Source organism: Sparus aurata, chromosome 17 (assembly GCF_900880675.1).
Source record: "Sparus aurata chromosome 17, fSpaAur1.1, whole genome shotgun sequence".
NCBI classification, from domain to species: domain Eukaryota; kingdom Metazoa; phylum Chordata; class Actinopteri; order Spariformes; family Sparidae; genus Sparus; species Sparus aurata.
The window spans coordinates 33,194,117-33,218,208 of record NC_044203.1 but is presented as its reverse complement, the minus strand read 5'-3'; the positions used below and the strand labels follow the sequence as shown (position 1 = coordinate 33,218,208).

Below are 24,092 nucleotides of genomic sequence, written 5' to 3'. Positions count from 1 at the left end.
CAGGAGATTTCAGATTTCTCAGTTTTTATGGGGTGTTTACACGTTTATGTAAAAAGACCAAAGGACAGTGAGGGTATCACTGTGGCAGTGCGGCACTGGCATAACAAAAATCAATACTGTCGCTGTGTGCCCTTCAAAGGCAAGTCAAGGCAGGTCAGTTTTATTTGTATAGGCCGAAATCCCAATCACATCGCCTCAGTGGGCTTTACAGTGAGTCCTCTGACCGCAGATATTCAGTTTACTATCATGGAGAAGTAAAGAAAGTATTCACATTTAAAAAGAATAAAAATTAACAAGATTATAGTTCAAATTAAATTATCAGTTTTTCACCATCAGTGTTTTCTGTGTGTTCTTGTGCACGTCAAAGATCTCAAAGCGCTCCTGAAACGACTCGTCAGTAGCGTCGCTTTAAAGTAGTGACTTTGTGACATCACACTACATCACCATCACCACATTTGCATAATTTATGCCTAGCTGGTAGATCGGCACGTAAGAATGGGTTGAGCACGGCTACTCAGGTGTGAACTGACCAATCAGAGCAGACCGGGTATTCGGGAGGAGGGGTCTTAAAGAGACAGGAGCTAAAACAGAGCGTTTCGGACACTATGAGGAAACTGATGTGTTTTTGAGCATTAAAGCATGTAAACATATTCTAGTAGTAAGCCCTCCTTTCAGATAACTTTACTTTGGTTTGCATGGAAGTTTCGATCAGAAACGATCGCAAATAGGAAGTGAAAGAACTGGAATCTAGCGAACTCTTACCTGGCTGCTTAAATAATGACAGACAGGTGACGTTCAGAAGCTTCCTGCCTTCACGATCTCACCCAGATTTAGTTTTTGGCCAAATACGCTTTCAAAACAACTTGAATTAAACGACGAGTTTGTTTCCAGTGTGGCAGTATGAGCTGGAGTACAAATGCAGATTAACAAAAGCACATATTAATCAGTCCCTACGGTGTCACAGTGTTTTTGTTTTGCAACCGCCAACGCTTTAACTTTTTGTTTGCTCGATTTCCAGGCGAACATTTGGAAAAGTCTGTTACGTTGAGGTCGTTTAATGACAGAATAAAACTTAACCGATACCTCAGTACGAGTGGGTCAGCTCGTGAAAAGTACTGAGTAATCCTTCAGCGTTTGGGCCGGAATACTGATGTAAACAAACTCCAGACTCCGGGGTTGACGACCCGCGTGTGTGTGTGTGTGTGACCTTATTTTCAAGAATCGCAGCGGTAATACGTCTGCTGAGTCATACTCAGTGAAACATGAAAGAGGTTTTTAATGATGTGTGTGTTCCCGTCGTTGCCCTCATTGTCTGACGATGCAGAGGAGTGACGTCTGAAGGATCACGTATCTGCTCGGAATTCTTTTTCTTTTATTTTTGAACTGCGGAATCATTTCTGCGTCTAAAAAAAAAAAAAAAAACACTTTCCACTTACTTTCATTTCCTCTTCTTTCAGCCTGTTGGGGTTGTTATTATGGAACATTGCAGGGTCACAGATAATTGTCTGGTGCTTGAGCGCCCGCAGTGCTCGCTCAGGATATAAGCTTTTCCCCTTGTTACCAAAGTCCTCACCGACCGCAGGACAGAGCCGGCGCGGCCCGCAGTCCTCACTCTGGTCAGCCGAGGTCATCTCGGTCAACCAGACGCTGACCTGAGGCTCTTTCCACAGCGAGGTCCAACCAAAATACTCCAACGCGTGGGACGGACGCTGCCTGTAATGAAGCACTGAGGAATTCGACAGATGTAGGACGCGGTTAGAAAGTATTTTTCAGCAGTTTAATGAGTGTCAAATTGTCATGTAATGCTTCTTTAGGAGGGCCTGTCGCGTTTTATTGCACTCATATCTCAGAGCAGATTTACAATCTCGCCGTTTTTTTCGCCTGAAAGCGGCATCGATAATCCCATTGTGTCAAGACATGCGAGCTGTAAATCTTAATATTGCATAACAAGGGAAAGATTACAATAGAAAGTCTGCAAAAAGAGGCAGAAGTGACATCTCTGCTGGGAAATACGAGCCCTTATTAGCCTCAGCGTCAAGTATCGTTTGCAGTTTGAGCAGTTTTACGGCTGTTTTTTCATAGTTGCGCTCTCATGACTTCCACATGAAAGGACGGCGCGAAAATAATTAAGTGGAAAGTAGTTTGAAAGGCTGTCTGATGCCATCTTGACCGGGGATTCATTACTCTCCTTGGCACGGCTCTCGCCAGATGCTGCGATTCGTGAAGATAGCAGCAGATTGAAAAAGGAAAGTGAGCCGCTCCGTCTGCAGCCTGCAGGTCTGGATCAGAGTCAGGATTCTCAGTCGACCAAAATACTAGCAGAAAACCTGTGACTACAACATATTTGTGGCCGTGTTGCCACAAAAAAAAAAAGGTTGTGCAAAGGCCTTTTACTCCTCAGCATCGCCTGAGATACGTCGGCCCTGTGCTTTTATGTTCTTGAATAATGTAACGCCACAAAGATGATAGAGAAGTTGCAGCAGGCTTTAAAGCGAAACTCTCGCCAAAATGCAACCTAGGCTTTTTTTGTGAATGTACCCGAGTCAAACCTTCGTTTGAACGCATAAAGACGACGAAAGAGGCACTTTTAAGATTTACCGTATTTTCGTCATGGCAGCCAAGAAGTTTGTGTACACAGAGTTTACTAAAAAGAAGGTTTTTGAACAACTCACGTTAGCAGTAGCTTGTTCTGCTCGCCGCCGTCCTGCCAGTGGAGAAGTGTCGATCTCAGAATGTGACGTAACCTGGAGGACAGTTAAGGTGGAACGCTCCTAAAGCTTAGTTCCATTTAAATGCAGGGATAATTTGTTGTTTTGTCGTTAGCAAAAAACAATATTGACCTTGAAGTTGAAAAAGGAGCCTCATATAAGAAACAATACTAAAATAAAAAGCCGGAATGTTATGTGAGATATCGCGTGGATAGTTGTTGCTGGAAGACAGTAGTTCCACCTTAACTGTCCTCCAGGTTACGTCACATTCTGAGATCGACACTTCTCCACTGGCAGGACGGCGGCGAGCGGAACAAGCTACTGCTAACGTGAGTTGTTCAAAAACCTTCTTTTTAGTAAACTCTGTGTACACAAACAATGTTCTCAATGCTCGTGTTCATGTGTAGAGACCCTGGTGATACTACGAGCAAAGTTTCATGTTGTGTCGAGCCTTCTTACTGTTTTAAAAATAGAGATTTTGATGCCATTGAAAATGAGTTTGACCCGAAAACGAAAATACGGTGAATCTTAAAAGTGCCTCTTTTGTCATAATTATGCTTTTACACGAAGGTTTGACTCGAGTACATTCACAAAAAAAGCCTAAACAACATAAGTGTTTGATCAGTAACTGTGGTAAGTTGTCTCCAGTCACTTTATTTTGAAATTCAGATGGAGGGCGGAAGTGAGGTGAAGTAGTGAGAGAAGCTGTTTGTGGGCTGTGATTGATTTGGTTTAAATGTAGGATGTCAAACATGTGAATGACCCTTGTGCACACACGCAGCCGTTTATCTCCTGATATCAATATTTACTTGAACCCTTATCACAGTCCCTCAATCAGTATATGGCATTTCTATAGCGCTTTTCCAGTCTACAGACTTCAGGCCAGGCCAACGTCGAACCAGCAACCTTCCGGTAACTGGACGACCCGCTTTACCTCCTGAGCTCCAGCTGCCTCTAGATATACTGTCGTTGCTGTAGTTGTAGTTCCTACTCAGAAATCTATTCTACTTGCATTCTGATGGTTTTATTTTCCTTTTAAATGTTCTAGAAAGTGTGCCTCATTCAACCTCTGCAGTAATACATGATCCTTTTCTACTGGTTTATGTATTAACAGCCTCTGAATCCACTCGTTATGAACACGTAGGGTTCAATAACCTGGTGACCTGGTCAGCGGTCCGCTGCTCTCCCCTCTGCTCCTCTTTCACCCTCAGACAGACTATATATGTCCAAAACCTACAATCTATTCTGAACCCTGTCTGGGTCCGGATGCCTTTTGGGTGAGTGGAAGGCCGACGTGGTTCGGATGCGGCCGTGTTGTTGACAGGCTTGTTGATTTTGTTTATTCTAACCTCATATCGCGATCGCCACTAATAGCCGCTCTGCTCTTGGGCAACATCTATATCCAGGCATGCCAGCCGAGCTGCAGCCATTAATCAGGCAGTCAGCTGTCTGTACTCTGATTATATGTGAGGTAATGGAGTTACTGTGCAGTCGTCTCACCACATCGGCTGCTGCTGCTGCTCTGTGTCACGCTTATAGCTCAGAGAAAAGTTTAATTACTTCCTAAATGTGCTGCATTTCCTGTTGAATCAGGAGAGCGAGGCGTTGATCCTGAGCGTAAACCAATCGCTTCATGGTTATCCAGAGAAAAATTGGTTTCATGGTCGCTGATGACGATTTAGGTTGGATCTTATTCATCGTTTTTGTCTTGGTTCAGACTGCCAGCTCAAATCTGGTGCACAAAACAGTTCATCAGCTTCAATGCTGCTGATCAGGTTCATGTTTGAGATTCCTGTCCGCTCCCTCGGCTCCCTGGAGTCAGCAGACCTTTGCTTTTTTTTCCTCCACCTTACTACATCCTCTGTATCTGTGTGCCGGTGCGTCCACACCCCTGCCGCCCCCTCGGCCTCGCAGACAGCAGCAGTTGTTAAGACAAACAGATGTGCTCAGCACTCCTCCGCTGTCCTCCGTCCCCCGAGGAGAAGCGGCCGATGTGGATGTTATTGTTTAAAGGGGAGCTCCTCCTGGCTGTGTGGCAGGGCGGAGGCGGTGGAGGGGCTAACCTGCCCCCGGGCTCCATAAATCTTCACCGTGACGGCGAGTTCCTGGCCCCGGCGCAGGTTGCAGGGCCCACAAAAGAATCCAGGGCCCCCTCTCGGTTTGCTGGTTCTGTCGGTCTGGTTTGGTCAGGATGTGGGGGTCTCGCTCACGGCTGCAGAAGTGAAAGGCCTCATGGGAGGCAGCGATAACATCAACAGTGATCTATAGGTCAGCGCGCTCTCACTCTCTGTCTGCTGCGAGCGCGATGAAAGAGAGAGAGAGGACGGGTGTGATTGAGACCCCGACATCACAAAGGGAAATCGTCCACAGGGCCTATACGTGCAGCGTTTACACAAAGTGTGGAAAAGAAAAGTGCGTTATGATCATCGAGAGGGTCGCTGAGCTCAGCAGAGGCCGCAGTCCGGCTGTCTGCTGCCCTCGTGCGCTCCCCTCGCTGCACGGACAGACTTCCCTCTGTCAACAGCGCTGACGGACGAGGAGATCGACGCCGCCGAGCGCAAACCTCCGCCTCCAACGATCGGAGGGATGAAGTGTGAATATGAAGGATGATCATGAGAGGTAATGCCTCACATGTGGATTACTTTAAATATGGATGCTTGTAGTTCCCACCACAACCACAATAACATTTTACAATCCCCATCAGGCACAAGTATTTCGCTCCATGTCCACACCTTATCTCGACTCGACCCATTAAACTTTTTTTTTTTTTTTACACATTTATGACTTTCGCTTAAAGTTCCCATAAAGTCAGAATGAATCTTTAAAAGTTTTTATCACTTGTTTTGTTCTTTTTTTTCACCTATGCACCAGTAACAGACAAACTAATGTCAAAAAAAGTAATTTTGTGTTTTCACTTTCCGGTGTAAATTTAATCCATGGTCTAAGCTAGCTGAGGTTAGATGCCCCGGACTATGTGCTGAGACCCTATTTGTACTGTTGCTGAAGATTGGTGCTGTTCTGAGCATTATTTGTGGCTTTTTGGTGGCGGTTTATATTTGGATCCATTTACTGCAGTGTATTGTTGTCGTGCGGTCGTTTCTGAGGTTGATAAAACTCCGTAAATTAGCGGTCTGCTAACTTGATCTCTGGAGAGGGAGTCTAACACAGTTTCACGGTGATTTAGACCATGGATTAAACTTACACCGGAATATCCCTTTAATGATATTTTAGAGTTTGCAACTTACTGGAAAACCCTTAAATTTGTTGATGACTCATCCTGCACTCTGAGGCGTGTCCTAATTTTTCATCCAATAAACGCTTTCTTAATTTCTTTGACGCTGGAGCCGCCACAGTGGAGTGTTTCTGGGGACCGGGACTGTGCAGAATCATATCTAATATACGCTACAAAAGCCGTTTTACCTCTTTACCCTTCACTTTCAACCTCCAGTTTTTTTTTTTTTACACCCAGTCTGAGAGAGCTGTAAGTGGGCCTGACCAGCGTTAGTGTGTTTAGTTTAGTGTGTGTGACTGAGCTGTGTGGACAGCATGAAGTATGGCAGCAGGCATTGAGGGAGTTGGCCGACTGTCCCTGCCGAGTCCGACGCTCGCTGTTTGGGTTGGCACCCCATCCAAGAGCCCTCCAATCCAAACACTGGAGGGCCGTTCACAGGCCATTACCCCCGTGATTGACAGGGCGGCCCACCACTCAGAGGGGCCGCGCATGTTTTCATGCCAGCAGTTTGTCGCTGAGGGTGATGATCAGGCAGCTGATTGATGTGACTGTAAAAAGCATTTCATAAGGTTTTTTTGGTGGTTAAAGAGAGTCGATTATGTCCTCCTTCAACGCTGATTATTGTTCTTTTTTCAGCCGTCGTGCTTTCTTTTTTTATCGCGGCATTATCAGGTACAGTTTGGTAATTATTGGCACTTAACTGCAGGCTTCAACCGGAGCTGAATTTATGGAGCTCAATAGGACGTTTATATGACTCTGGTTATATAAGCACGGCTCCTGACAGGGCTGCGGTGGACGTAAACAGACTCTGTTAAAGTGTAACTCAGTCACGTAACATGACTGATTATGACTTATAGGCCTTGATTACGCGTCTCGATATGATTCAGCGGCGAAATTGTAGGATGACGTCACCCCTTCTCACAGTCTGGCTTATTTTTCTTGTATTAGTTGCACAGATTTGGTGTTGCAGGAGGCGATGCACAATGGAAGTGTATTATCGTGCTTGTACTGGATCCACTTGGCGCAGGAAATTATGCAGATATTTTTAGATTATTTGTCTTTTAGATGTTTGCCTCTGTTCAAGACCAATGAAGGTAAATGGAGAAAATGACTTTTTAAAAGGTCGGCTGCTGCATTTCTTCCTCGAAACAGTGGCCACTGGATACTCCGTCTGAGGGGGAAAAATAGTGCTGTTTGATTTAAGTAATGCTTTCCGGGTAGACAAGTGGCGGTTGATTTGCGTTCTGGAGACACGTCAAGTCGGCAAACATGTTTCTGTTGTCATATTCAGCCGTAAGCGTAATGTTTTCAGATACACAGCACATTTTTCTGCTCTGACTATTTCACGTATTGAGTTGCTTTGCTGATGTCTTTGTCTTTTCCAAACTAAAGTCAGTGAAATTGTCGTCATCAGACTTGAAGATGAATCAGACGTGCACACGTTGACATAACCTCATAGAAAAAAGACAAGAGGATGAAGTTAACAACATGCCCTGTGAAAGGAAGTTTTAGCAACACAGACGTCGAGCTAGCTGTGAGCTAATGTTTAACATACAGACAGCTCATTCTTCCCTGCTCGTGTCTGTTGAATTATTTCCATTAATCCACCCATCACTCCACAGTTCCTACATTTTAGCGAGGCCACTTCAGCTCTTAATGAAACACTGACTGCTGCTGGCGCTCTGCTGCTCCCTCCTCTCCAGAGACGCCGTGCCCAGAGCGCACTGTGCCACTCCGAGAGGGCTGTGGACTATTTACAGTGGCAGCGTATGTTTGAGGTGTCCCGTTGCGCGGTTTTAATGAACGCGTGGCGGCCAGTATTTTTTTTGGAGCATGGTGTAAGCAACAATTCACTCTAAATAGGCGATGAACGGGTCGTTTGTCATCCAAGGTCGGTCAGTGCCGCTCCCAAACAACACACAGCTGCTTTCTGATCCATCATATGTGAACTTATAACAAGACATTAAAGGGATATTCCAGTGTAAATTTAATCCATGGTCTAAATCACTGTGAAACTGTGTTAGACTCCCTCTCGAGAGATCAAGTTAGCAGACCGCTAATTTACGGAGTTTTATCAACCTCAGAAACGACCGCACGACAACAATACACTGCAGTAAATGGATCCAAATATAAACCGCCACCAAAAAGCCACAAATAATGCTCAGAACAGCACCAAACTTCAGCAACAGTACAAATAGGGTCTCAGCAGATAGTCTGGGGCATCTAACCTCCGCTAGCTTAGCTGGATTTCTATTGTGAAGCTAAAAACAGAGTTCAACTCTCCTCCATCAGCTTCCGGGTCGGGGAGGCCCGACACGACGAGTACCGAGTGCGATTAGAAATGCTCAATTCCGTTCTTTTCCCTGTCCGCTCTCGATAATAACTGTTATAAACTGGCAGGTAAGACACATATGAACTTTGATTGCTTTTCCATGGAGTCATAATCAGACATTTTCATCCATGAGCTGCGGAACTCCACTGTACTCGGTAATCGACTCGTCGGGACTTCCCGTCAACAGGAAGCTGCTGCAGAAGATTGGTAAATTTAGTCAGCTTTTCAGTAGAAATCCAGCTAAGCTAGCGGAGGTTAGATGCCCCGGACTATGTGCTGAGACCCTATTTGTACTGTTGCTGAAGTTTGGTGCTGTTCTGAGCATTATTTGTGGCTTTTTGGTGGCGGTTTATATTTGGATCCATTTACTGCAGTGTGTTGTTGTTGTGCGGTCGTTTCTGAGGTTGATAAAACTCCGTAAATTAGCGGTCTGCTAACTTGATCTCTCGAGAGGGAGTCTAACACAGTTTCACAGTGATTAAGACCACAGATTAAATTTACACCGGAATATCCCTTTAAAGCCAAAAAAAACCCTTCTAATTTCATCCCACCAAGGTTTATTGTAACGGATGATAATATAATAATAATAAAAATTGTGTGAAACTATATACTGTCATACCGCTTCAACCTCAGCCCTGGTTGTGGTTAAGATTTATTCAAGTTAAGGCCCAAAAAACGTGAATTTGTTGGTAATCGGATGCCAGAAACAATCTGTTTGTGTCACAGTTGCACACTCTGTTGTCTGGACCTCTCCTTTAAAAGGTTTTGTGTTGCTATTCGTGCTCCAGAACTCTACAGTCATAATTCAGACGGCCACTAGAGGTTCTTATTAGATAAACATAAACACAGTGTTGTAGGGATTTGACTAAACGATCAGCGCTGTCACTTTTATAGTGAGATCACTGTAATAACTGTCTAGCAGCTGATTAGCGTGCACTCGTCCTTATTATTCCTGAGGAAGCGTGAGTGGAAGGCTCGCTGGAGGCCAGATGGAAGTGCCGTCCTCAGCGTTTCTCTGCTCTTGCTGGGAACGCGGGCTCTGTGGCATTGGTTCTCACCATTAACGGGGCTTCCCTCCTGAATAGGCCCTGCCAAACTATGCGGCGTCCCGCCGAGTCGGAGAGATGAGGACATGGGCTTGCAGTGAAGCCTAGCGGTTCCTACTTCCTATCAATGACAACGAGCATCAATCTTAGCCGCCCTTGGTCCGGGACCCTGCCAAGCGCGATTCCAGCGAGGAGAAAAAAAAGCGAAAGGTTGCTGGAATTAAACAAAGGCTGGATTATCCTCTCAATATGTCTCTTAGCAGGACAGTTCATCTCTGAATCCCCCGCGGTGCAGGGAGGAAGAAACGTCATAATTTCTGCTCTTGACTGCTGTACACGCTTTTCTTTTTTCTTTTTCTTTTTCTTTTTCTTTCCCTCTCCCTCCCCCTCACACTCATGCCTTGTCTGCAGACTGTCCATCACGTTGAAAGGACAAATAAAGTTTGAAATAAAATCTAACCCTGTTGCTTCCATTTTGACTCAGTCCAAAATCCACCATTTAACACCGTGTGTGACACTTCCAAAAACATTCCCCGTGACATTTATTCCCTCACACCTGCTGAAATCCAGCAATAACCCTGTTGAATGAGCGAGGTGTGGAGTATTACTCTGGAGCGGTAGTTTTCTCCTCAGCGTTCCCCCCCCGCCCCCAAACGTTTGACCTCAAACGCTTGAGGAATTCCACCTCAGCTTCACTGATTGGATGTGAGTCCGGACAGATCGCGGTGCTCCTCTGCTCGCGCCGCACACACCTTCAGCTCTCAGCCGCGTGTTTGTTCAGGTGCAGCCGACTCGCGACCCTTTGGGGTTTTTTTATGACTGCTCGCCTTGATACAATTCACAAGTTTATTAAAGAGAGTTTGAATGAATGATGTTCTCAAAATAGAAAGGAGTAAATCCCACGCTGGGCAAAGCTGTGTGTGTGTGTGTGTGTGTGTGTGTGTGTGTGTGTAGGTGAGTACGCACACCTGGATTTATGTGCCTGACCACTGTTACTCTGTAAAAAAGTTCACAACTTTAAAGGAATGTAAATAAAGGAATGGTTTCACATTTTGAGAAATGGTTTGGAACATAAATGGGGCCGTAGATATCCAGTTAGCTTAGCTTAGCAATGTGGACGTGTCTCAACCTGCTTTCTTTCTCGGGGTTGAAATATTAGTCATTGTATGTAAGCTTACGAAAAAAATCACCCTTCTTCTCACTCGATTTATTACCGCAGTAAACAGTTTACTAATGAGTTTATGGTATCAATCACTCGTTTCAAAGTCTTCTTCAGGAAGTGAACACGGAAGCCAGATGACGTTTTTGGCGTATGCGCCAGGTGAGCAGTTGTCATCGGCTTGAATTGCCGCCATCGTTCCATCTGGTATCTTGTTCTTCTATCTAAATCTATGTGACATACCCGAGACTGAAGAACAGAAGTCCGCAAACCGATGATTCATGTCATGGCAGCTCTCAGGACGTTTTATTACACAGTGTCAAAGGTCGAAAGGTGACAAAATGAGCTCACTGTTTAATACGTTATATCTTGTTAAAAAACAATTCGCTGGACCCAAAATATTCAGCCACATAACCCCTTTGAAATATTACAGTATTGTTTTTACTCCTGGGTTTTTGTTCTGATTAAACAAACTAGATGTATTATGTTTTCATTACTCTCTGGCAGGCTAGCTGTTTCCCCCTGTTTTAAGTCTTTGTGCTAAGCTAAGCTAACCAGCTGCTGGCTGTATTTCTCCAACTCCCCAGCCTCCTTCTCTCCAACGTCTTTACCCTGATGTCCATCGAGGAAGGCGTTTGGAAAGATGGGTGTTGGATGTTTTCTTGAAAAGAGGCAGACATTTTTAAATAAGTACTTGACAGGTGATTGGATGATTGCTGTCTATCGCAGGCTAAAGCCAATCGAGAGACAAAGAAATACTCTCCTGTTCTAATAAAGCTAATGATGCTAAAGTTGCAAAGCTCACCTAAAGAGGAGCCGCCATTTTTGTTTTCAAACGAACAGTAACCTCTCACTGTCGGTCACACCTTGACCTCACCTGTCGCTGCTGCTGTGTGTCCGTTCACATGTCGGTAGCTTGACGCAGAGTAAAATGGATTAGCGATCATCATCAACTTTAGGCTGGTTGCAGGGACACACACACATTCAAACGTGTAAAGTGTGACTCTGACCTCGACATTTCAGCTTCTGAACCGCCCACACGTGACCACATTCTTCTTTCACTCTCAATATCTCTTTCTATTTAAGTTTAATTGTTCGATAATGAACCCCTTAATCACAAATCCCGTCACGCATCGAGGCTGCCTCGTAAACCTTAAACCTCATCTAATAACCTGGGCTTCTTTTATTACAACAAACACATGACTATACATAGTCTATACGGGCCTTTGTGGTTCTGCAATATTTTTGAAGGTTACTGTTCTCTCATGAACGGCTGCAGAAGCCAGAGTGGACGGGAGGTGCCAAAAAGCACAGACCAGACGGGGTGGTCCGGAAAACGGCCCGGAGATCCAGTGAAACTTAACAAGCATGTTCCCTTTGGATGTTAAAATGAAGTGTAACACAGATATTAATGTAGCAAGTATCACAACACAGCAGAGGAATGTAAACTGGAGCACTGGGACATCAGGCTGGAAGCTAACCAGCTGCAGCCGAATACCCCCGCCGTCATAATAGCCCGAAACAACCCCCCCCACCCCCGACGGCCCGCTACGCTCAGGCCTCGGCTTTTCATCACGGCTGGCCAGGAGCGCTGTGACTCTTTCTGGGGGTGAAAGTGTCCAGTTACTCATCTGGGGAAGGAGCAGAGCTGATTTTTTTTTTTTTTTTAAATAAATCACTTGCGGTGATACGAAGGCAGCTGAATGTGTGTGAGGGTTCAAGGCCCGTGTGTGAATCTCGCAAACGTGACACAGCTGTAACACATTAATGAGCGGGAGGATAGCAGTGATAACTCTCGTGTGACATTTGGACCGTCGGACTCCTGTTTAATGTCGGATCTTTGTCTTGTAATCTCCTCCAGAGGTGTCCGTCCTCTGGGCTTCTCACCAGGTTCACCACAGTTCAGAGTACTACAACCTCACCACGGCCCTCAGACAGTCCCTCACCCAGCAGTTCACATCATGGGTAAGATATTATTCTCTCTTTACAGCGCTGTTTTTCCATCAACATGTTGTTTTGAGCATTTTATGCATTAGAAGGTTGATTGAAACAACTAAATAAAAAATAAAAAAGGCTCCCCAATAACAAGTTTGAAGTTTTTCGGCTCACTCGAGATGGTTAACGCACTTAATGTGAGATGAAAACACCTTTTTCTGAAAAAGTTCTGATGTAGAAAACTTCAGAACAAGACCAAGACCAAAAAGAAGAAGAGGAAGAAGACCATGAAGAAGAAGAAGACCACGACGAAGAAGGAGACCAAGAAGACGAAGACGATGAAGACCAAGACAAGGAGGAAGAAGACCAAGAAGAAGAAGAAGAAGAAGACAAAGAAGACCAAGAAGAAGGAGACCAAGAAGAAGAAGAAGACCACGATGAAGAAGGAGACCAAGAAGACGAAGACGATGAAGACCAAGACGAAGACTTGACTTTCAAGTAACTTTATTTAAAAAACATTCTTAGAAACTCTTAAATACCAAGATGAAGAGGAAGAAGACCAAGAAGTCCAAGAAGAAGAAGAAGAAGAAGACAAAGAAGACCACGACGAAGAAGGAGACCAAGAAGACCAAGAAGACCAAGAAGAAGAAGACCAAGAAGAAGAAGAAGACCACGACGAAGAAGGAGACCAAGAAGACCAAGAAGAAGAAGACCAAGAAGACCAAGAAGAAGAAGAAGACCACAACGAAGAAGGAGACCAAGAAGACCAAGAAGACCAGGAAGAAGAAGGAGACCAAGAAGAAGAAGAAGAAGACCACGACGAAGAAGGAGACCAAGAAGACCAAGAAGACCAGGAAGAAGAAGAAGACCAAGAAGAAGAAGCACTCCCCACTGTCGGTGTCTTCTCAGATATCCCCTTAAGATTCCCATTTCCAGGTTAATTCCCACATTCCCTCTTAGATGGCCAAGCAACTTTTTATTTTTCATCTTTTCCTTTTTTTCCGGGTGTATTTAAGTTTACCTAACTGCAGCTACAACACGGACGTTAAGAAAGCTGGAGGAAGTTCATCTCCCAAATAAAGTTCTTGTGGGTTTGCAGGCCAAAACATTAATTTTCATGTTCATAAATATTGAAGCCTTGGGTTGTCAGTTGCGTCCCAAAGATAATAAAGTAAAAGCAGTCTGGGAAATGGCTGCTTAGAAACGGGCGTGTTCTGTAGGATTTGTAGAATCAGCAAAACAGCTGGATGTGTTTCTGATTCATCGCCTCGTCGTCATATTCCTTTTATTGTTATCAACATTTTAAGTTTGCTTCAAATTCTCTGGACAATTAGAATGTCAACAAAACTCATTTGTTACTTATTGATGATTAATGAGTTGCCCCTACGACCAGTTATCATCCGTGAAACAAAAAGCTAATTTGTCTCTAACGCTCCATTTTTTTTTACCAAAACTACTAAAAGCTCATCGATGAGCCACCGGGTCACGTGTTCCTTTATCACCACGAACACACACTCTGTAGTTTATTTTGACCCACATACACCGACACACTCAGTGGAGCGCCAAGTCTGGAGCTAAAAATAGTCCCCAACGATTCCTCTGTTTACTCCTGCTTGAGCAATGTTTGCTAAAAAAAAACTTCAGCCCCCATTTTGTTTGAGTCAGGAGCTCTAATCATTTCTGATCCTGAGAAGTCACACAGCGAGGTTCAACCTGATCTCAACAACATCAGCTGCACATAAAATGGCTCGATGTGTTTTTATGTTACGCTATCTGTTGATACAAGAGGACTTTAAGTAGAAAACAGATATTCTGATACTCTTTTCTCTCCTCCTCAGATCTTCTACATGCCCTTGGCTCTGGTTGCACCTCCTGCCATCTTCGCTGTTCACATACAGTTAAACCTTCTGTACCAGTTCTGGATCCACACAGAGGTAAATATTATCTAAACACAGGTTGTTGATCTGTTGATGTTGGAACACTGAAACATGATGACACATGCCATGATCTAAATGTCTGAGTTTACTAGATCGCAAAAGCCATGAGCGAACCTTATAGACCAGAACCGGCCCAGATCTGACCCACAGTTCAGTCTGTTCTGGTGGACTGGATCTGTCCCTGGTGATTGGTAATTGTGTCCAGCAAATTTAGCTTTTTGGGTTTTGTTAAACCGGCCTCCTCTCTGTGTGGACGTAACTGCTCTTTATACTCACCCGACTTCCTTCTTTGCTGCTGTAATGATCACAACGACCACTAGAGGTAGCAGCCTCACAACAAACATCAGTAATGGGTCGTGATAAACTGCGTTCACAGTCGACTTATGTGGTCGTTTCACTGAGCATGTGATATACTGTGTAATATCTACAGTATGTCACAGTAGCCGTTTTTATACCAGGCAGCAACCCGCCGATTTGGCTTTCCTTTTTAGCTCTTATTTTGAAGACAAATTCGACCTGCTTCCTGTCAGCTGTCTGGTGCTTGAGCAAGCTAACGGAGGGGGCGAGGCTCTCCGCCGCACGCTTCCTCTGCGTTTGTTTGACTGAGGAGGCGAGAATATGGGCCACGGGTCTATATCGTGCTGTGCGATAAGGACAAAATTTTATATCCTGATATAGCTAATTTTATATCCTGATAACTGTCTTTCAGTAGTAGAAAAGATTAGATGTTTTCGAGTCGCTAGTAACAACTTGTTGGCAGCATGTTTTACAGATTAACGTTGTCTAGTCGCTGTCTGACTTTTTAAACCAAAGGCAAACGGAATTCCGGTTCCCCCTTTTCAGCACCAAATCTTCTTCAGGTTCTGCTTCTGTATCCGCGTCGGCTGTAACGTTACTAGTAACGTTATTTGCGCTCTCCTCCGTCTCCGCCATGCTGCTTTGCCTCTGTTTACTCCCGAGCGGCCGGTGCCGTAAACAAGTCCTTGCGGGTGATGTAAAAATGCTACCACAAAGCAGTAGAGTTGATGCAGTTACATTCGCCCTAATACAGTAAACTTGTTTTGAACTAAAAATGTTGATATCCAACGGTCATTCCGACGTTGAGCTGTGCTTCACACGGCGTATTAAATCACAACCGTAGTGTACGTTAACGTTAGTGTAGCAACAGTGCTAATCAAGTAGCCTACACGTTAAAATTACGATATAAACAACAGAGGGTTATATCCTACGGTAGACATTTCTATCAAGTGTCACCACATTTAATACCACGGCAGGGGGAAGCACCAATGACGAGGCAGTGGCCATTCATGATTAGGGCTGGGTATCGCCAGGTACCACGCGATACGATACTATCACGATATTTTGCCCACGATAACGATAATATCACGATACAGCGATTCTGCGATAATCGATATATTGCAAAAAAAATTCATCCACGATACATCACGATATCTGTGTCACTGAAGAAATTCAGAATTTATTGACTGCACTGAATCCATTTCACAGGAATTACAAAACATTGTCAATCAATTTCACATGAATGACAGCCAAGTAAACAAAGAGTGTATTGCACAGTGACTGTTCTTAACACACATACTGACTACTATCATTATCTATCATTAAATATCTATATGTGTGGGTTCCAGAGCTACTTAAACCATTTTTTAAATGTTATTTGGTTGTATACCTATGTTTGAATAAAGATAAAGCTGTCCTCCGAAGAGGGGTGGTGGTGGTGGGCCCAAAAAAAAAAAAATGTAAAAAAAAAATAAATGTTTTTTTATCGATATTTGGCACCAGTGTATCGATAACGTACCTCAAGACGAAATATCGCGATATATCGTAGAATCGATTTTTTGGCACACCCCTATTCATGATTATGCTGCATCCCGCCGGCCTCGAGCGGGCAGCTGCGTCGCGATTAACACTGACACTGGAATCACGGGGCTAAATATTCTTCTGACGCACATGTTGTACGTCACTGTTCACGTCCAACTTCGTGCTTCACGTCACGTCACATGTTTACGCCTACCCAGGTGGCGGCTTTTTTGAAAAGAAGGAATATATCTAACATATCTATATCTGTATAATCGGTCAACATGTAGCTGTGTATGAATTTACTGTTGCCGTGCAGTTAAAAAGCTAACGTGACTGAAGAAAGTCTGTAAAGTTATCTTTCTCCCCGTGCCAATACTAATCCGTCTGCTAAGTCGAGCCTTTGTAGACTCAGAGCTGCAGTGAAACCTGCGTTCAATAAAAAATAATGAGATTTTATGAAATATTCCAAACAGAAGCACGACCACTCTGTCCGCCTTTAAAGTGACTGCGAGTATCATTTTTACAATCCCAACAATCTTGAGAGGGAATGAATGGATTTGGAACGCCTTCCATCTTTTAGTGCACTATTAGTGAAAACAGTCGTAATAGTCACAATTTTCTGAAGGGATGTAATTTATGCCTCCTTTATGGCCTTTTTTTTTTGATGTCATGTAATTTATTGGCGCTGCAGCGCTCGAGCCTCAGAGCCGGAGTGAAGTGGTGGGAGACCCTTTTCATTCAAGATGAAACTCTCACGCTCGGCTGCCAGACGCAGCCATTACATGGAAATAATGAATCACTGAGAAATTCTGTCCAGCCGTGCACATTTCTCCAGACTGGGAGAGAGAGAGGTCTGTCGTATTGATGCGAAACATCAAAAATATCTGAGCGTTGCAGCCAAAGAGAAACATGAACTGTGTGAAACGCGCTCTGTGACCTCTGTAATGTTTAATGTCTCACTGGTGCATCTGTTTGATATCTAAGAAGAGAAAACGCTTCATGGTCGACGGTTTTACGCACAGAATTTACTGTATGATGCATTCGCCGTGTGATATTCTGTGCGTGTGTGTGTTAATGGGTTTAAACGTTACCGTTATCGTCTCTGCTCCTGGCGCTCCTTCTCGATCCCCACTGGTCACCGAGCCACCAGCCCATAAATATGGTTCTTCAACGAGCAACTGAAGTCATTTGAGCTCTTTTATCAGGAAAACAAACACGAATATGAACGTATGAGAACAGTTATTCATAGGAATCCTTTTGTTTTATGGAAATGTATTAGTGGTCGAGTGCTAAAATGATTATCCAGTCGACAGACAATTTATCTTCAACTGTTAATAGTTGTTTTTCAAGCTGAAATCTCAAACATTCGGTGGTCCTGGCTTTTCAAATATGAGCATCTGCGTCTTTTCCTTGTCGTTAATTATAGTAAACTGAACATTTGGGGATTTTGAACTGTTGCTCTTATAAATGAAGTGATTTGAAAACATCATCATGGACTCCTTGACCTCTTTTAAAACAAAATCGCTAAACAACTATTGAATAGATAAAGAAAAGAAGCAGGTCAAAGTTTCCATTTATTATCAAAATCTACTATCAGCAGACAGTAATGATTCTCAGACGATGAATCCCTGCTTTTGAAACCATCTGACTTTGTGTCAAAGAAGAAAAATAACAAGCATTTAAACAATAAATATCCAAATCAAACAGTGACGATGTGATGAAATCTACTGAGCACATTCTCAATGGAGGGATATTTGATATAAATTTACCTTATTTTTCTATTTATTTCAGCTGATCAACGACCTCGGACCTCTGGAGTGGATCTTCAACACCCCAAAACATCACCGAGTTCATCACGGTGAGATGAGCTTTATTCTGTAATCGAGAGTCACCGCTCGCTCTTTTGTTTTTTATCCCGCCTGAGATAAAACATCGACAGGAAGAGGAAGAGCAACGGGAAACAATTCTGTCTGATTTCGCTGGTCAGGTTATCTTTTGCGCAGGTCGACGTAAAAACTGCTGTGAGAAAAAAACATGAACATAAATAATCTGTAAGGTCGTCTCACAGAATGTTATCTCAACAGGGAGGAACCTTTACTGCATCGACAAGAACTACGGAGGAATTCTGATCATCTGGGATCGATTGTTTGGTAAGAAAAAGTCATCAGTTACTTACTTCTATTGTTCCATTTAGTTAATACTAACGATATACTCTTACTGTACTGTTACTGAGATCTGTGCCAGTATTAGCATGTGAAAATGTTCTCTGCATGTCAGAAGATCAATAAGTTAATGACTCTGAGCCAAAACGACAGAATGAAGGGAAACGGTGACTTTGTAAACTGTAGGTTTTCCTCTAACTTTCATACTTGACTTAGCAATTTTGCAAGAAACGAAATTTAAGGTTTCACAACTAAATGTAGATGTTTACGTTACCCAGAAGTCTCTGTTGCGAGCTCCTTTTCTCTCTGTACTTCAGATGGTTTGAAGGTTTGAGGTTGATCCCAACTTGCTGATCTGCAACAGATTTTAGATTTCAAGCGTCACTGGAGTATTTGATTCACCAAAAGTTGAACAAATGTATACGTCTCGATTAGCTAAAACGACGACTATTTTCCTCTGGAGTTTGTGGACCCAAAAGGAGAGTGACTATTAGAATATATAGGCTTCAGGGGAATGGTGATGCTTGTTATTGTGGCTCCAGGTGTCTGTTAAAAACTGTCTTCCTCAGATACCTTCGCTCTAGAGTCGGACAAAGTCATCTACGGCCTGGTGTATCCCATCAGAACCTTTGAAATCCTCCGTGTTCAGGTGAGTGCTGTCAGTGTCAGCCGCCTCCATCCATCCATCCATCCATCCGTCCGTCAGAGTATAAACACCCTCTGCAGTCGATGAGGCGTGAGCTCATGTTTCTCTCGCTGGCTGAGTGGCCATTTTGTAACCATAACATAATTACCTCAGTGTAAACAAAGTGCCCGGCCGAGGTGAAGGAGGCCAGTCAAATGAAATGTCAGGAGGTGGACGGTGGGATTATTTTTGCTGCCCTCGCCTTTTGGCTGAACGCAGCGTGAGCCACGTCGTGCCCTGTTAGAGCAGAAACAGTTCCACTCAGCATCAGTTAGCGCAGCCACGGCTTAGTTAACTCTGATCGGATAAATGTGGCGTCTGATTGTACGTCAGCTTGACTTGTCTGTGTTTTTCTTTCTCTCTCTTTCAGTTACACTACTATTTTTATTTGTGGAGGAAGTCCAAGTACTACAAGAAAATCAACAACAAGCTGTCGACCTTCTTCAAAGGTCCAAGTTGGAAACCGGGTAAACCTCGGCTCGGTGACCACAGCAACAACCCCAAGGTCAGTGCAAGAAGGAGAAGAAAATCCTGCTTTTCATCATTCCTGCAGGATTGTATGAAAACTATGATCGTATTCATTCATCAATTACCCTTTTTTCCCCCGACAATGACAAGGCACTGACATCATCAGACACTAGCTGTGACTACATAAACAGCAAATATTGTGGATGAAAAAAAACCTCTCTATTTTTGCTGACGATAAAGAGGAGATTACTTTTTTTAACGGTAAAAAGTTCAGGTATCAGGACAAAAGACACTTGAAATGTGTTTTTTTGTGTGCAGGAAGAAATACTGGATTAACTCTTTAAAGTGATGCCATCAGTCCACTCGAACAAACACTTTCTGCAAAGCTGCACTCTCAAATCAACTTGTGTTTCCATCAGATAATAAGATGAAATTTACACTCCACAAAAAAATCAATGCAGCAAATCTTTTCTGTGCAAACAAAAGGTTTCTTCTCTCAGTTTTTAGGCACCAGTTTGTTAAAATCCATGTAAAATGAATGAGCACTCCTTCTTGGCTGAGTAACTCCTACACCTGACAGGTGTGGGATATAAAGCTGCTGATCAAAGACCATGATTGGTGCACAGGTGTGCTTTGGACCGGCATTAGTTAGGCATGAACTGTGGACTTCACATGACGAGAGGCCGCAGATGGGTGTGAACAGCATTGCCTCATGCAGAGTGACGCATCTCCTTTGTAGAGTTGATCTCTGTGGCCTCTGGGACGTCGGTCCACTCGTCCTCACAGGCTGTGCTAACTTAGTCGATACTGGCGGGAAGTGGAACACGGAGGCTGTAGAGAGCTGGGATGTTTCAGCTTCCAGGAATAGTGTTCAGGTCTCTGCAACATGGGGCCGTGCATTACCACGCACCTGTGTTTGTTGTCTGCAGATGAAGCCCGCACATTTCGCAACTACATTGCTATCACTGACATCAGCAAACTGCTCACTCACACATTATATGCTGTCGTCATCTCCCTGGTACACCGAAAACAGGGATTCATCTCGGGAGAGTACACTTCTACAGAGTGTCAGATCGGTTCCAAAGATGAACTGCTGTCGGGTCAAGTCCCTGGTGAAAACCGTTAGTAGGCAGATAGTTTGTGCAGAAATTCTTCGGTTATGCAAACAACATCAGAGATTGTTCTAGTGAAGTAAACTTTCGGTCACTGGGTAACAGCTCTAGTCAGCATAGCAGCATGTTTAATCAACCATCAGGAGGATGGATTATTATAGCAAGAGTAGAAGCACTCACTAACATGGATTAGATCAAATTTGTGCTCCAAATTTGAGAGAAATAAACCTTAAAAGTCTGAGATCTTTGTCTTCATCCTGTTAAAGATGGCAGCGAAATGTGCAGAAGTGTCGTGCTTATTTTGTTGAGCATAAATAAGCTTGTTTAAAATGACAGAATAATATTAGCGCTCTCTTAGTAGATTGATGGAAATCTTCATTGTAATCTGATTACTTAAAGATCTAAAATGATGACAGTTTCCATTGACTAAAACTAAAGTAGCTGCAGTTTCTTTGACTACGATGCGACTTCTCAGACTTTTAGTGAACTACAGCTTGACAAAAAAACAAATATAAGGTGACTGAATATGATAAAAAAACTAAAAAAAGGGACATTTTGGGACTCGCCCTCACTGACAGAATGAAACTGCTACAGGAGGCACATTTTCACAATAAAGCCCTCCGGCTTCATTACCCGTAGGTTTGACACACGCAAAAAAAAAAAAAAAACACAAAGGCCTAAATGACTCAGAGCATTCCTTATTGAAGGATTCACGTATTCTACAAGTTTTACAAGAAACTGCCACTTCAAATAAAAGCTGCAAAGCCTTTGTAGAGGGAACACAATAAGTTCATTTTCACCGTCTTTAAACGCAGTCTGCGGGATTAAAACCGCATGCAGTCGAGTGTAAACGTTCATGTGTGTGTGCAGAAAGAAACGGCGGCTCCAGTTGAATGCCCCGGCGGTTAGCTTTGAAATAACGCTGATGGTGTCACATATTTAGTTCCCTCATGCTTCACACTTAAAAAAAAAAAAAAAAAACCTCCCCTTTGCCTTTACAATTAAATTGGCCCCTTAAACCCAGCGGGGTGATTCTAAACACAGACAGAACCGGAGTGAAACCGAAATATCTTGAAAGGCTTCGTGTCAGACGGCTGCGCGTTGATATCTGCCGCCGAGGTAAAAGAAAGGAGCGAGAAGGCGAGTGAAGGAGAAGGCAGAGTTCAACGCGTTTCAGCTCTTTGAGAAAAAGCAGAGCAGCGTGCTGGGATTGCTACAGGGTCGGGGATGGGATGCAGGGGGAACCCACATGTGGTGGTTTGGTTCTTGGGATCCTGGGAAACCCCCCGGAATGAGACCGGCATCCGCGATTGGCCACATTTGTGCACTTCATTCCAAAAAAGGTTGCAGTTTCATCCTGAAGCCCTCAGGCCCCGATTAGTTATCGTCGAGAAAGCACACTGAAACGAAAAACAGGTCAAATGACTCAGGGAATTCTTGCAAGGAGGACTCATATGTTCCTCTGTGTTTGGGGGAAACCGCTGCACCCAATAAATCCTGGATGACTCTGCAGATGGAACAGAACAAATTAATTTCCACCGCTTTTGAAATTCAGCCTGTTGGAGACCAAAATCACAAATGGTCTTTTTGGCCACGAAGAAAATAAACACACGAGAGGTCGAAAGGTCATCAGAGAGGCCCCAAGATTTCACTTTATGAGTTTTATGAGTGAAATTATGGATTTTTTTCCCCTTTTTCAAAGGCCCAAACATTCACTGACTCTCTTTTGTTTTCAGTTGTTTTTGTCATTCACATAATATCTTTTTCCTTATTCATGTCCTGATGCTTCCTGTATTGTTCTCTCAGTGTCTTTTTAAAGTTAAAGGTTGAACACACTGAACTTGATTTGAAAGACCACAGTTAGTGTTATGAGGGGTGAAGGCAGCCCACAGTGGTAGACGCACGTCATTGAAATTAAACTCTAGTACCTGTGTAGTTAATAAACACATGCAGTTACAATCTGCAACCACAGGTGTCGCCAATCCATCCGGGACTTAAATCTTTTGGATCTAAAATCTTCTTGATAGGCAGATATAGTTTATGGCAGTGACTCCAAACCAGGGTTTCTCAAGGGGGTCACTGGGAAAGATTGTGGAGAAGCAGCTAATTAAAAGTAGAAGCAGCTAAAAAAACATAAACATAAAAACAAACATATACAATGGATCTATCCATCCATTGGACGGATGGACGGATGGTGTCATGGCAACTGAACATCAGTCGTTTGTCTGGTGCAGATGAGAGTTGATCGAAACAACAAGTTTGACATAATATTTCTTTTCTAGAAGTTCTTTATTGTTTACAAGCAAGAGCCAATCATCAGCAGCACATAGATGACGACTGAAGAGAGGCGGTCTCTCCTCATCCTTTATTATAATACAAAACAACACACACAACTGTGACAGTCACAAGATTACATACGATCACACTCAAAACATCAACACATCATGCCAATCATCTTCACATCCCCCTCATGATACACATAAAACCTCTTATACACTTCAACCATTGTTGTGTGTCTTCTGTCAACCTAAAGTCAAAATATTTCACTCACCCCCTGCAGGACTCCTTTCCTAATTTCCTTTATGTTAATTTTCACAGCACATTAAACCAAATACCACACATGAATACATCCATTCATACTCTGCAGCCGCCTAACTCACAAGACAGAACTCGTGTTGGAAGCCAACAAACATAAGAATTTACTTTGAATGAATAATAATGTTGTTTCTTTATGTTTAGGTTTACACAATAAGATAGAAATATCAAAATAACAAGGCACATTTGAGAATATCCCTCATGATGGATGTAATAGATGGATTGATGGACAGATGGATGGATGGATGCTTTATTGATCCACAGGGAAATTTTAGTTTGACTTCAGCTCATATAGTCAGATACTTCAGTATCTACATTGATTATCAGCACATAGTTATTGTAGTGTCACTGTGAAGTATCTGAACATGTTGCTGTGAACATCAGTTACGTCACCGTGCTGCCTGGTGTGAGAATCTGTCCAGAGTACGACTCCACTCGCAAAAATAATTAGGGATCTGGGAATTAAACATGTTTTATTTTCCATGCGCAGGTCACCGGAAAGGAAGTGCCTCATGATCCCAGCTGGCCGCTGCATTTACAAGTTTACGTGGTGGTACACTTCCTGCTGGTGCTGGCCGTTTACCACGACGTGTTCGAGCGCAAGATGGTACGTATCTGTCACGTGAAGTCGAGAGGGTTTTACGCTGTTTTCTGCTCCTCGACTGTAACTCTGAAGGAAGGAAGAGGCTTCATGTTCCTGACAGGGACCGTCTGATCGCACACCGGCTACTGGGCTGTTTAGGCTGCTGTAATCCCCCATATAAAGTATGACCCGGTGGTCCAGGACTCTTAATTTAAGACCGAGTGCCGTGTGTTTGTTTGCCAACATTATTTCACTCAGTTATGCAGTTTGTTGTGGCTGGTCCACGGTGGAGCTGAGTCCTCTACTTAGCCGGCAGGAAA

General features: G+C 43.5%; 1 protein-coding gene across 1 annotated transcript in view; it reads left to right on the top strand.

Annotated features, from left to right (window-relative positions):
• The window catches only part of agmo (alkylglycerol monooxygenase), a 58,052-nt gene that overhangs the window by 12,096 nt on the left and 21,864 nt on the right, over nucleotides 1-24,092 (top strand). The window contains exons 4-10 of the mRNA XM_030395142.1: nucleotides 12,339-12,442; nucleotides 14,251-14,346; nucleotides 17,959-18,025; nucleotides 18,252-18,317; nucleotides 18,899-18,978; nucleotides 19,385-19,519; nucleotides 23,680-23,796. Of these exons, the coding sequence (XP_030251002.1) occupies nucleotides 12,339-12,442; nucleotides 14,251-14,346; nucleotides 17,959-18,025; nucleotides 18,252-18,317; nucleotides 18,899-18,978; nucleotides 19,385-19,519; nucleotides 23,680-23,796 (665 nt within the window). The remainder of the gene's footprint in view (nucleotides 1-12,338; nucleotides 12,443-14,250; nucleotides 14,347-17,958; nucleotides 18,026-18,251; nucleotides 18,318-18,898; nucleotides 18,979-19,384; nucleotides 19,520-23,679; nucleotides 23,797-24,092) is intronic.